Source organism: Macaca fascicularis, chromosome 3, assembly GCF_037993035.2.
Source record: "Macaca fascicularis isolate 582-1 chromosome 3, T2T-MFA8v1.1".
In the NCBI taxonomy this organism is placed as follows: domain Eukaryota; kingdom Metazoa; phylum Chordata; class Mammalia; order Primates; family Cercopithecidae; genus Macaca; species Macaca fascicularis.
Genome location: NC_088377.1, coordinates 148,427,109 through 148,442,393, shown reverse-complemented (window position 1 = coordinate 148,442,393; position 15,285 = coordinate 148,427,109). Strand labels below are relative to the sequence as shown.

At 37.6% G+C, this 15,285-nt stretch overlaps 1 protein-coding gene across 5 annotated transcripts in view; it reads right to left on the bottom strand.

The window, feature by feature from the left end:
- Positions 1-477: 477 nt before the first annotated feature.
- PIK3CG (phosphatidylinositol-4,5-bisphosphate 3-kinase catalytic subunit gamma) overlaps positions 478-15,285 on the bottom strand; it is a 43,685-nt gene continuing 28,877 nt past the window's right edge. For 4 of the 5 annotated variants that reach the window (XM_005550474.5, XM_005550473.5, XM_005550475.5 and 1 more), the window contains exon 11: positions 478-4,188. In XM_005550474.5, coding sequence (XP_005550531.1) covers positions 3,910-4,188 — 279 coding nt within the window. In that variant the 3' untranslated portion in view covers positions 478-3,909. The remainder of the gene's footprint in view (positions 4,189-15,285) is intronic. The other variant, XR_012432781.1, reaches the window with a different exon arrangement.

Here is a 15,285-nt window from a genome sequence, read left to right as displayed (position 1 = left end):
TGTAGCACAGCGTCTGGTAGGTAGTGGCCCCTCAGTGATTTTTTTTTCTTTTGAGACAGGGTCTTGCTCTGTTGCCCAGGCTGGAGTGCAGTGGCGTAATCATGCCTCACTCCAACCTTGACCCTCTGGGCTCAAGCAGTCCTCCCACTTCAGCCTCTTGAGTACCTGGGACTACAGGCATGTGCCACTACACCTGGCTAATTTTTGTATTTTTTGTAGAGACAGTGTTTCACCATGTTGTTTCCTAGGCTGGTCTAGAACTCCTGGACTCAAGCGATCCGCCCATCATGGCCTCCCAAAGTGCTGGGATTACAGGCATGAGCTACCATGCCTGGCCAAGGTGTGTGTTTTATGTTCCCCAGATACCTGTCCTGAAATGAATCTTTGAGAATATGCAGACAAGCACCCAAACTAGAACCAAATTTATTGACCAGAATTATTGGGTTGGATGAAACAGAAAATAAACCAACAGAACACTTAAAAATACAAGTTTATTTTCTTTATATTGTTAAGTCTAATTATCAATTTATTTCAAAATCATGAAAAGCAGAGCCTAGCATACCAAATGCTAGGTCAGATTTGCTCTGGAAACTTACTTTCTAGATAATTTTTTGGACTTACTTAAAAAATAATTAATTTCCATTAATAGAGCACTAACAGCCTCCAACTTATACTGCAGAATTCCTATATGTAATCTTTTTTAAAAAAATTAATCACCTGAAAAAGATATATTTACTACAGTTAAGTTTTTAAGTCAAGAGTTTTCTCTGGGAATTGATATATTTTATCTATAATGTCTCCACTTCCCCATACTTTCATCAAAGTATCACTGAAGCAGTCAAAGGCAGTCCTTTGGGGGTAGGTCTACAACATCTGCTTAGGTTTATTTCAGTGAACATGGTTCCAGTCTAAGGGCAATGGGCCACTGTTCTAGGTCCTAATGTACAGCCATAGAGATGAGGTATTTTGATTTGAACAGAAGCAACATTTTGACCCAGGCACTATATTTACTCATGCAGACGTGGTAGACCATGTGTGCTAAACTGAACACCAAAGCCATCATTCAGACACGCACAGTGCTGGTCTCATGGACCCATGCAGTCACACAGAGCCTCATGCTCAGAAGGGCACTGTGCTTGGTGTGACAACTGCTGTTACCATCTTGAATTTCTTAATAATTTTTGAATGATGGGCCTGCATTTTCATTTTTCACTGGGTTCTGCAAATTATGTTGCCAGTCCTAGATAAACATAAAAGTTGGTTTGGCCTGATTCATCTGACTTGTGATCTGTGTTTTCATTTGGCATTGAAGATAGAGCTGTGGGTAGTTCCCAGCAGCAGGATGATTCTAGTTCTAGAACATTTTCAAAGGTATAGAAGTTGTTGGTCATGTAATTCACCAGGAACAGTAAAGGAAGGAAGCCCACAAAGATGATTTTTATTTATGTGTAAGATTATAGAGCTGAAATTATCCTCTTTGGAATATGGAAGAATCAAGCCCAACTGTGAGATATATATATATATATGTGTGTGTGTGTGTGTGTGTGTGTGTGTGTGTATATTTATATAGGCATAATGAAAGAACTGGTTCATTTGAAGAGGAAATATGTATGCACATGTGCCAATAAGCTAAATATAAATATATTCCTCTCTAATCTTTTTTTTTCATCATCAAGAAATTATTTCAGCAATTCAAATAAAAAGAAGAATCTGTACAAGGTCTGAGCTTGGCTATTGTTTATCAGAATAGTGAAAACATCCTCTTCTGAATTAGAAAGTACTCTTCCTGCCTTTCTTCAAAAGAATAGTAGGGAATAGTTGGTCCAGAAGGGCCACAAAATGTTTATCCTCCATTTACAGACAGGAATAAACATTTCATTATAGGGCATGGTCCTCTGTACAGGCGGGTAGAGTGTGATTTTAAAAGAACAGACAGGTTGCCAAAGAAGAGGAGTTTTTTTCTAGATACCTGTGAGATGGGAAAAAGCTCAAAGGGCAAGGAAGAATCATCATCTAGACCTTCAAAGGCCACGCAGGGCTTCCAGCTCTGGCTGTGAATTAGAATCACCTAAAGAATCTAGAAAAATATTGATGTCTGGGCCTCATCCCACAGTAATTAAATTACAACCTGGGAATGGAACTCAGCCAAGGGTGTTTTTATTTTTTATTTTTTTTGAGACAGGGTCTCGCTTTGTCATCCAGTCTGGAGTGTAGGGACATGATCATGACTCTCTGCAGTTTCCACCTCTTGGGCTCAGGCAATCCTCCTGCCTCAGACTCCCGAGTACCTGGGACTATAGGCACACACCACTATACCCAGCTTTTTTGTTTGTTTGTTTGTTTAAAGAGATGGGGTCTCACTGTGTTGCCCAGGCTGATAAGGGTGTTTTTAAAAAGTGTCCCTGTGGATTTTTCTTTGCAGCCAGGCTTAGGAACCACTGGGCTTTTGCACACATTAAAAAAAAAAAAAAAAGTCCGGACTACCTCAAAGTCAAACAGGTATCTATTTTTAAAATTAAAAAATTAAGTATATATTTATATCTGATTATACTTAAACATAGACACTGTTAACATAGAGTTTTTTTCTATGTAATGTATTAACTACAGGTAATTACACAATATTTTATAAATAATTTAATGGTCTCTCTAAGGTTAAACAATACCTCCAATAAATAACAATAACATTTAAGAGATGAAAATATTTTTAAAGTAAGATATCTCAATTATTTTTAGGAAATCTGAAGGATGTGTCAAAGTTTAAAAGTCCTTTAAATGGGAAATGGATAAGACAAGTAGTGTTCTTCCTAACTTGGAATAGTTTTAAGATATCAAATATCTTCTTCCATTAAAAAAAGAAGAAACTGTTCAGGTCAAAGTTTAAAATTAAGGTATTTGGAAACTAATTCATATTTTCTAGAATGCCTCCTTTAATAAGACACTTAAAAAAATCACTAAACATCTTTACAAATAAGTACCTAAGATTCTAATAATTCTTGAGAAATAATTCTTTTTCAACTAATTTTTGAGTTCTAGAGTAAAAGTGTTCTTGAAGATTCCACAAGTCTGTAAAGGGTTGTGGGAGCATCGCAATTGATGAAAGAGGGAGGCAGGGAAAAAGGAAGAGAAGAAATGTCAGGCATAAAAGGGGCCCTGTAGTTACAACCTGCTGCCATGCAGGAGAAAGCTATACTAATCATACTAGATAACTCACTCTTGTGGACAGAGTTGACACAAAAAGTCTCATCTCTCTTTTTTCATATTCATAACCCTGGAACAAGACCAGCAGAGGAAGGTCAAGGCACAGCGGTTCGGATTTCCCCTGTTGTGTTTGTGTGTTTTAGTTGTACGTGATAAAACAACTTAATTGCAAAAGACACTGAAAAGACTAACTCGCTTTCCTTGCTTTTAGCACACCACTAACACCTGCAGACACTAAGGAGCTGTTTGGAACCATCATTTAAGGAATGAGACAAAGGTTACAATGATTACATCTTTTTCTTTAAAGAGCTTGAGGAACACAAAGATAACCAAAATTGAGACTAAACCCAGATGAAAATAGATGTCATCAATTATTCCAAAGAATTTCCAGAAGCACTCAATAGTAAGATAGTCAAAATATCAGGGACAATAAGGAAGTCATTAGTCTGTTTAAACCGAGAGTATACTCCAAAGCCACAGACAAATGAGAAAAAACAAACCTGCAAATAATCCTAGCACTGGACATTGCTTAACCAAACAATCAGCAATGCCAACATCTTTTCTCCAGGGAAGAGTTCAGGTAGGAAAAGAGCTATACTTCTGAAATGCCAGCTTTCACAATGTGTATTGCATTTGAAATCCAAGTTCAATGATTGCTCTGCTAATTTAAACCATAGAACACTAACTTGTTTTTGATTCTAGCCTAAAGTATTAGGCTGAATGTTTTTCTCCTTGTTTGATGCCAAGAACAAGATGTAGAAACCAATTAAACTGCACAGTCCATCCTTTGTCTCTGCACACTTCGATCTGATCAAGAAAATACTTTTTAGCATCCTCCTCATTTTTCCCCACTGTGAGGGCATCCCGGATATATTCAATGTCTTCTTTGCTTGTTAACTGGGGCATTCCGGTCATCAGCATCATGGAGAACAGGATGATCAGTAGGTTTGTGTGATGACGAAGGGCTAGATAAGCCTTAACACAGGTGTCCTGCATAAAGGAGAAGAAAATGCTGTTACTGTTGTTATGGTAACTAACAAGTAGGCTGAAGATTACAGGGATGTAGTGAAATGTACATAGCATTACCTGTCCATGAAGAGAAACCATCACAAACAAGGTAGGTCCCTGCCTCTGATGAGAAACTGTTTTTATAATCTCTTAAATACTTTCGTGTAGTTGTGTATATCCAGGGAGTGCTCAAGGAAAACTAATTGATACAGACAAGTTTCATCTTATTTCTTACTCTACCTTTTAAATTCGGTTTTTTTCCCAAGAGATTGAGGGTAGAAATTTCTGTAATTTCCGAAGAGCAATGAGTCAGCTTTTGAACATCATAGTGGAATCAATAAACTTTATGTAAGTGTAAATAATGTTTGCCAAGAACTAATGAAATCCATAGAACTAATGGAAATGTGTTTGAGATGTAGTTTTCATCTTTATTTTATACTCTGTTCAAGTCTAAGAAAACAGATGAATTAGCTTTTCACTGTCTGATAATCAAAATTGTTACATGAACTTTGAAATTTTAATACAAATTCTGAACACTGAGTGAGAGAGAGGGCTTTAAAAAATGCCATGGCTGATGGCTCATCAAAAAGCTTTGTAGCAGGTGATACAGGTGAGTTAAGTCTGCTTATTAAGCAACAGGTACGATTATGTCATTTAAATTGTTCCAAAGCACAGAAAAATGCAAGTCTCAATTTTACAACAGGAGAATAACCCAACCTTAATACCATAACTTGACAAAGATAGTATACTAAAGAAAACTAAAGTTAGTGATTATATATATAAATATTTCAAATAATATTGAGTATAATGTTAAAAGATTAATACACCATAGCCAAATAAGGTTTATTCTAAAGCTGAGGGATTAATTCACCATAAGGTACTATGTTAACATCTATTTTTGATTTAAAAATATATGATATCATATGTCATTAAAATATAACAATGTGAAGAATTATTTGAAATTATAAAAATAATTCTAAATAATGAAATACCAGAAAAAGAAGGATAAAATCAGAAAAGTGGGCCGGGCGCAGTGGCTCATGCCAGCACTTTGGGAGGCCAAGGTGGGTGGATCACTTGAGGTCAAGAGTTCAAGACCAGCCTGGCCAACATGGTGAAACCCTGTCTCTACTAAAAATACAAAAAAATTAGCAGGGCGTGGTGGCAAGTGTCTGTAATCCCAGTTACTTGGGAGGCTGAGGCAAGAGAATTGCTTGAACCCAGGAGGTAGAGGTTGCAGTGAGCTGAGATCACACCACTGCACTCCAAACTAGGCAACAGAGCAAGACTCTGTCTCTAAATAAATAAAATAAAATCAGAAAAGTAAAGGTAAACTTATTATTTACAAATGACCTAATTGTCTTGTAACACTGAAGGAAAAAAATAAAATATTACTGTAACTAGTTTTTAATAAACTAGCTTTTTATAAAAATTAATAAATAGAATGCTGTAAATAGGATCCACAAGTTGGAAAGTAAAATGCAAAAACAGATGCTATAATCAATGGTAACAACAATAGCATGATTCCTAGGACTAACACATAAAACATGTAGAACCTATGTTTTTATAATTTGTAATTTTTATACGCTTAAAAAATTATAAAACTTTAATCTCTGAAGAGCAATGAGTCAGTTTTTGAACATCCCTCAGTGATGAGACTGCTTATAATGATATAAATTATTCTTAATCTATAAACATAAAATTTCAATACAAATTCTTATTGGGTGTTTAAACTCAGATATGGTTTAAAGTTCATCTGAAATAATTAAGGCCTGAGAGAACATTTTGAAAAAGTATAATAATGAAAAGTAGTACTTGCCAAACCAGATATTAAGCCATTTTATAAAACTACATTATTAAAAACAGTGTGAACCAGTATCTATTTTTCTCCCAAAAAGACAAGAAATTTTGTGGAACAGAAGGGAAAGTTCAGAGACATACTTAAATACATAAATATGATATATAATACAGGTGACTTTTCAAATTAGTGGGGAAAAGATCTATTATTTGATAAATGGGACCAGGACAAGTAGCTCATCATTTGCGGGAGAAAATAAAATTCTACTCCATGTGATATACCAAAAATAAATTCCAGATGAATTAAATGTAAAAAGGGAAAATATTTAAATATTCATGGAGTGGGAAAGGACTTCATGAAGATGACTTCCATGGTGGACTTTATGAGGAAAACATGGTGAGACTACAGGAACTTAAAACTTTTGAGAGAAAAAAAGCTATACATAATATTAAAAGAGGCTTAATGACAAAAGAAAATGTATTTGCAACATGACAGATCACTCTTTCAACCCCAGCCCCCTAATAGTTCTTAAAAATTAATAAGAAAGAGATAGTTGGCTAGAAATACAGGCCCAAAACAACAAAACTTCACACTGTAAGATATAAAAACGGATAAACCTATGAAAAAATACGCAACTTCATTAATACTCAAAAAAATGTAACTTAAAATGAGATGGAAAATTTACCTACAAACTGGACTTTTTTTTTTTTTTAGTCTTTTAAGGACAATATCCAATGTACACGTTTTATAAACTGATGGTAGATAGGAATACATATAATGTTACCACTAGATAATTTAATTAACATGCATCAAAAGTTTTAAAGTGCTTATAAATGTTACATAAGTTAATTGTGATGGTTGTTACATGACTGATGCATTGGTCAAAATTCATAGAACTGTACACCTAGAAAGGGTGATTTTACACCTCCAGCAAGCTGCAGTTGACCCAAGGAGAGGAGGCCAGTCTGTCTCCTGTGCGTCCCACACATCCCCCACACTGCTTGACAAAAGACAGGAAACCCCTGGCTTGGGCCAATAGCACAGACTCTCCATCCTGGGCTGATTGCACTGAGCCACTGCTGATCTGCATCTCTCTGGGGTGGAGTTCCCAGGTGACAAGCAAATGACCCTTGGCCATAACCACTACCACAGTCCCTTCCTCTGCTGCCTCCAAGTTGGGGAAGGAACATAAACACTGAGATTATCTGAGAGCTGCAGTGGGCATCCGAGGAGTGCCAAGTCATGATCTACAGCCAGCACTCAAGGGGGAGAGAAACCCACACTTACAGAGCAGTGAGAGGGAACATGGCTGCAACTGTGAGGTAACCTGGGGGAGCCAAACAACTAAGCAAGAGTCTACCAACTGACCAATAAGCCTAAGTGCCACCTGCTGGATCACACCCCAAAGCTTCAACACCAAAAATACCTCACTAACATACCTCCCTCTGAAACCAGGGATAAGAAGTCAGCTTCAAATAAAGACCCTGCACAAAGCCTCGGCCTGGTGAAAACATCCAGAAAATAATTCTATTGCCTGTACTCAATCTACAACTGTGGTTAAAGGAGCACCCACATGCAGAGATGAGAAAGGACCAACAAAAGAACTCTCGTGACTCAAATGGCCAAATTGTCATATGTCCTACAAGCAACCACACCAGTTCTCCAACAAGAGTTCCTAACCAGGCTGAACTGGCTAGAATGACAGACACAGAATTCAGAATATGGACAGGAACGAAGATCATCGAGATTCAGGAGGATGGAAAAACCCAATCCAAGGAAAGTAAGAATCACAATAAAGTGATGCAAGAACTGAAGAATGAAATAGCTGGTATAAAAATTAATCTAATGGGTCTGACAGAGCTGAACAACACAATATAAGAATTTCACAATGCAATCACAGGTATTAATAGCAGAATAAGCCAAGCTGAGAAAAGAATCTCAGAACCTGAAGACTGGTTCTCTGAAATAAGACAGACAAAAATAATGAAAAGAGAATAAAAAGAAATGAAAAAAAAAAAAACCCAAATCTCTGAGAAGTATGGGATTATGTAAAAAGTCCAAATCTACAGATCACTGGCATCCCTAAAATGGAGGAGGATAAAGCAAACAACTTGGAAACACATTTCAGGATATCGTCCATGAAAACTTCCCCAAGCTTGCTAAAGAGGCTTACAGTCAAATTTGGGAAATACAGAGAACTGTGAGATTCTACACAAGAAGATCATCCCCAAGATACGTAATCATCAGATTTTCCAAGGTCGAAATGAAGGAAAGAATGTTAAAGGCAGCTAGAGAGAAAGGGTGGGTAACCTACAAGGGAACTCCATCAGGCTAACAGTAGATCTCTCCACTGAAACCCTACAAGCCAGAAGAGATTTGGAACCTATATTCAACATTCTTAAATAAAAAATCTTCAGCCAAGAATTTCATATCCAGCTAAACTCAGCTTCCTAAGTGAAGGAGACATAAGATCCTTTTCAGATAAGCAAATGTTGAGGGAATTCATTCCCACCAGACCTGCCTTACAAGAGACCCTGAAAGGAGCACTAAATATAGAAAGGAAAAACTGCTATCAGCTAATACAAAAACATGCTTAAACACACAGACCAGTGTCATTATAAAGCACCCACACAAGCCAACATAATAACCAGCTGAGAGCACAATGACAGGATCAAATCCATACATATCAATACTGACCTTGAATGTAATGGGCTAAATGCCCCACTTAAAAGACAGAGTGGCAAGTTGGATAAAAAAGCAAGACACAATAGTAACGCTGTCTTCAAGAGACCCATCTCATGTATAATGACACTCATAGGCTCAAAATAAAGGGATGGAGGAAAATATACCAAGCAAACGGAAAACAGAAAAAAAGCAGGGGTTTCTCCTAATTTCAGACAAAACAGATTTCAAACTAACAAAGATCAAAAAAGACAAAGAATGGCATTACATAATGGTAATAGGTTCAATTCAACAAGAAGACTTAACTATCCTTAATATATATATAAAGTTCTCTCTCTCTCTCTATATATATATAAAATCCAAATAAACACAATTAGAAATGAAGAAGGGTATGTTATTACTGACCCTACAGAAATAAAAACAACCATCAGAAACTACTACAAATATGCACACAAACTAGAAAACCTAGAAGAGATGGATACATTTCTAGACACATACACCCTCCCAAGACTGAGTCAGGAAGAAACTGATTCCCTGAACAGACCAATAATGAGCTCCAAAACTGAAACAGTAATAAACAGCCTATCAACCAAAAAAAGCCCAGGACCTGATCAATTCACAGCTGAATTCTACCAGATGTACAAAGAAGAACTGGTACCCTTCCTATATAAGCTATTCCAAAAAATTGAGGAGGGACTCCTCCCCAACTCATTCTATGAGACCAGAATCATCTTGATACTAAAAGCTGGCAGAGACATTAAAAAAGAAAACTTCAGGCCAATATCCTTGGTAAACATCAATACAAAAATCTTCAACTAAATACTTGCAAACCGAATCCAGCAGCACATCAAAAAGCTAATCCACCATGATCAAGTAGGCTTCATCCCTGGAATGTAAGGTTGGTTCAACATATGCAAATCAATAAATGTGATTCTCACAAAGAACTAAAGACAAAAACCACATGATTATTTCCATAGATGCAGAAAAGGCTTTCAATAAAATTCAACACCCTTTCATGTTAAAAACTCTCAATAAACTAGGTATTGAAGGAACATATCTCAAAATAATAAGAGCCATTTATGACAAACCCACAGCCAACATTATACTGAATGGGCAAATCTGGAAGCATTCCCCTTGAAAACTGGCACAAGACAAGGAACCCGTCTCTCACCACTTCTATTCAACATAGTATTGGAAGTCCTGGCCAGAGAAATCAGGCAAGAGGAAGAAAGAAAGAAAGAACATCTAAATAGGAAGAGAGGAAGTCAAACTATCTTTGTTTGCAGATGACATGATTTTATATCTAGAAAACCCCATAGTCTCTGCCTAAAAGCTCCTCCAGCTGATAAACAACTTCAGCAAAGTTGTAGGATCCAAAATCAGTGTACAAAAATCACTAGCATTCCTATACACTAACAATAGCCAAATCAAGAGCCAAATCAGAAAGGCAATCCCATTCACAATTGCCACAAAAAGAATAAAATACTTAGGAATACAGCCAACCAGGGAGGTAAAAGATCTCTACAATGAGAATTATAAAACACTGCTCAAAGAAATCAGAGAAGACACAAACAAATGGAAAAACATACCATGCTTATGGACAGAAATAGTCACTATCATTAAAATGGCTATACTGCCCAAAGGAATTTGATGCTATTCCTATCAAACTACAAATGACATTCTTCACAGAACTAGAAAAAACTATTTTAAAATTCATGTAGAACCAAAAAAGAGGCCAAATAGCCAAGGCAATCCTAAGCAAAAAGAACAAATCTGGAGGCATCATGTTACCTGACTTTAAACTATATTATTACAAGGCTACAGTAACAAAAACAGCATGGTAATGGTACAAAAACAGGCACAGAGATCGAAGGAGCAGAATAGAGAGCCCAGAAATAAGGCCACACATCTATGACCATCTAATCTTTGACAAAGCTGACAAAAGCAACAAGGAAAAGACTCCCTATTTAATAAATAGTGCTGGGATAAACTGGCTAGTCATATGCAGAAGACTGAAGTTGGACCCCTTCCTTATACCACATACAAACATCAACTCAAGATGGATTAAAGACTTACATGTAAAACCCAAAACTATAAAAACCCTGGAAGACGACCTAGGCAATGCCATCCTGGATGTAGGAATGGGCAAACATTTCATGACAAAGACACCAAAAGCAACTGCAACAAAAGGAAAAATTGGCAAGTGGGATCTAATTAAACTTAAGAGCTTCTGCACAGCAAAAGAAATTATCAAGACAATGAACAGACAACCTACAGAATGGGAGAAAATATTTGCAAACTATGCATCTGACAAATGTCTAATATCCAGCATCTATAAAGAACTTAAATTTACAAGAGAAAAACAATCCCATTAAGAAGTAGGCAAATGACTCAAACAGATACTTCTCAAAAGAAGGCATACGTGCAGCCAATAAGCATACAAAAAAAGCTTAACATCACTGATCATTAGAGAAATGCAAATCAAAAGCACAATGAGATACCATCTCCCACCACTTAGAATGGCTATATTAAAAAGTAAAAAAATAACAGATGCTGGCAAGGTTGTGGAGAAAAAGGAACACTTATACACTGTTGGTGGGAGCGTAAATTAGTTCAACCATTGTGGAAAGCAATGTGGCGATTCCTCAAAGAGCTAAAAGCATGACTGCCATTTTGATCCAGCAATCTCATTACTGGGTATATACCCAGAGGAATAGAAATCATTATGCCATAAAAACACATGTACAGAAATATTCACTGCAGTACTATTCACAATAGCAAAGACACAGAATCAACCTAAATGCCCACCAATGATAGACTGATTAAAGAAAATGTGGTACATATACACCACGGAATACTATGCAGTCATAAAAAAGAATGAGATCATGTGTTTTGCGGAACATGGATGGAGCTGGGGGCTATTATCTTTAGCAAACTAACGCAGAGACAGAAAACCAAATACTGCATGTTCTCCCTTGTAAGTGGGAGCTAAATGATAAGAACTTATGAACCTAAGGAAGGAAACAACAGACACTGGGATCTACTTGAGGGGAGAGAATGAGAGGAGGGAGAGGAGCAAAAAAGGTAACTATTGGGTACTGGGCTTAACGCCTGGGTGACGAAATGATGTGTACAACAAAACCCCTGTGACATGTGTTTACCTACGTAACAAACCTTCACATGCACCCCAAGCCAAAAAGAAAAGAAAGGGTGATTTTTACTCTATGTAAAACATGCCTCAATAAATTTGGCTTAAAAAATATCTATATCCTTTTACCCAGCAACTTCCATGCTAGGTATCTACCTTTAAAAATACTGAATAATTTTGCAGTGATTTATCTACAAGGATGTTCATTAGAACATGGTTTAATAATGTCCTACAATAGGGGACTGATAAAAAAAGATTCACGAAAAGTACTTAAAATTGCATGTCCTGGAACTACTAGAAAGATACTGTGGAAGGATATTTAATAAACATGTAAAAGTGTTTAAGAAGTAGGTATAAAACAACGCATCCCATTTTAGTAAATTAACACAAAATATATAGAAAAAAGAATATAAATTTATAGGACAAAATACTAATAGTTTTCTTTTGCCTTTAGCTGATATTGTCTGTGACATTTGTATGTGGCAGAGTGACTGCAATGATAATTGAGGTCAGGCTTATGTCATTCTGTATGTCAAGGCTGGGCAGAGTACACATCATCCTATGCAATACAAAACCCATGGACTATTCTGGCATTTTCCAAGGGAGACAATATACATAAAGTGCCCAGCATGGAGGCCAGCACATAGTGAGGGCTCAATTAACGTCGTCCTCTCCCTTGCCTACCATCCTCTCTGCATTTCCTCCCTGTTCACCAAGAAGTGGGACACTTGTGTGGGCTGTTGTGGCTGCTGCCCAGCCATCACTTGTCCCCTGGAAGTGGCCCCAGTGCATTAGTGCTCTTGCATTCTTAATGACTCCACTTATGTCCGGAAATTATTTTCTTTTGCTCATCTGTAGGACCCACTGAGGTCTCTCTCATTTCTTCGTAATTACACAGGCTAAGTGCAGACTTCACCCCAGGCAACAGCCTCATTAATTTGCCAACTTGCACAATTTTCACAAGGACATAGATGGGGACGCCTTTTGGTTTTGAATTAGAGTACATTCTGATTTTTAATTATTTTCTATCCTTCTATACACTAGGGGATCCACACAAATCCCCTGCTGTGTGAGCCCACTGTGTGGTCAAACTCTTTTTAATAGAAAATTTTCGAGGAGGGAAATTAACCTAAGGCCAAGTTATTATAAAACCAATCCACTGGTGCTCAGTAAATACTCGTTAAGCAGTGACGCAGGAATTCACCTATCCCTGCTGCACCCAAGGAGAGGCGTTAAAGGAAAGAACTGCCCTGCTTTTCTCGAAGGCTCTCACTCATATAAAGAATTTCTGTTGATTCTAATTTATTCAGATAGTTCTAATTTTCACACAAGGATCTCTTCTATGAGAAAGAAATTTCTTCCCCAGTTTAACTGCATGTCCCATGCTTGTCAAACACAGTGTCCAGATTCTGACTGGCTGTACACACTTAGAGACTTGGTGCAGCTTTAATCACCCTTTGCCGAAAGGCAGTGTATTGTGGTGGTTAGCAACACAGATTCACATCAGGCTGAATGAATTCTAATTTTGGCTTTATTACTGGTTAACTATATCACTGGAGAAGTCACTTACCCTCTTTTAAATATAGATTAAGAATAATAAGAATGATACCCATTTCATATTGTTGTGGTGAGACTTAAGTGCTACATAAGTAGTTGGCTATGATTACTAATCAATACCACGAGGAGCTGCATTATTGAATACACACTCTGTCCAATGCTAAGGGGCTCACTGTCCCTCTAGACCACCTGCCCACAAGGTCTCTTAGTAAAGGCCTAGTGGGTGAGGTAGGTTGGAGTCGGGGCTAAGCCTCACTCCAACCAGTGTCAAAGGGAGGCTGCCATGGCGCTAGCCCACTGAGGTGGGCAGGATGGAAGCATACAGCAACACTGGCTTCCTGCAGGTGGTTCTCTCACCTTGGGGGGCACAGCTGAGCACCTGCCCTGCCCACTCAGCCAGAAGTTTCATTTCTGCCCTTTGGACTCAGCCACAGGGTCTGTGGGAGTGTTCTGATACTACCTTGGCCTAGAGGCCTGTGGTTTCAGGGACTATGAGGATGTGGCCTGGGGAGCTCAGGGGAAAACACAGAACACAGAAGTTACTGGCTGTAATTTTCCCTTCTGCCAGGGCTGCCTCTCCTTGACCTCAAACATCCTCATTCTCTCCTTTTCAACTGACTGTTGAAGGATTTGTATTATTGAGAGAAGAGTAAGGGAAAAATCTGACTTCGGTGACTTGGTTTAATGCACTTGTTAATGAGCACAAATGTGGGGAACATTACATTATTATTAATGCCATTAGCTAGAACATTCTCCATTAGTAGCTAATAAATAGATTGAGCCTACGTAGTACATCTGCTCTCAATTTCATTGTTGATTCAAATGCCTTAATTATAGCATCTAGGACTAACAGAAAGAATTGTTGTTACAAAGCTACCGCCCTCAGAAGTCTTGGGAACAAAGGAATTCATTATCATTTCAGGGCCCAAACTTTTACTTGATTTGCTAACTGCCCCAAACAAACTACTTTTATATACAGCCTACTAATTTAACCACTGATGAGCTGTGGCTGCTACAGACTGTCTGAGGTCACATGAAATACTTTTCTTAAGATCAAAATCCTCCATTTTCATCTAGAAATGAAGTGGAACCTCCACTGACTTTTCCTAAATGGTAATGTTGCCTCTGTATGCTAGAGGAAGGAGACAATGGATAAAAATCATTTCAGTCAAAGGCAGAGGATTTTATTTTATTTTTTAAATAAAAATCAAGGCATTGGCTAGCCAGCCTCTAGGAATTATTTTCGCAAAACAGAGAAGGTCACTGGTTATTAGACCTAATAGTGCACGAGAGCACACTTTCTGGTAAATCCGAAAGAGGAGTGTGTCTGGTACTTGGCCATGCATTTGATGAGTTTGAATTAGGATTCTTATCTATAATTACTTGAAAAATGATTCTCAGACTAGCTTTGTCTACCAGGGGAAGGGCTGTACTGCCATCTTCTCGAATATTTAGCTAGAAGCACATTAGAAACCTAAATGCTACAATAAGCTATTCTACTTTAGTCAATATTCTGAACAGCGTGCACATAGGGGTGGGTGTGTATGTGTGTGTGTGTGTGTGTGCGCGTGTGTGATTTATCTTTCAGCCTTGTTCCGAAAAGGATTTAAGGTGGACTATTTGGAGATACAAAAGTCAAAATAACATTAGTTAGAAGTGGGTGAAAAAAGGAAAGGAAACAATCCACAATGGGTTGGGGAAGGAGGCTAATTTAAAACTGTACATCACAAGTCCTATATACAGTCATGTACTGCGTAACAATGTTTTGGTCAACCATGGACTACATATATCATAGTTGTTTCATAAGATTATAATTCCATATTTTTACTGTAACTTCTGTTCAGATGTGTTTAGATACACAAGTGCATAACATTGTGTCACAACTGCCTACAGT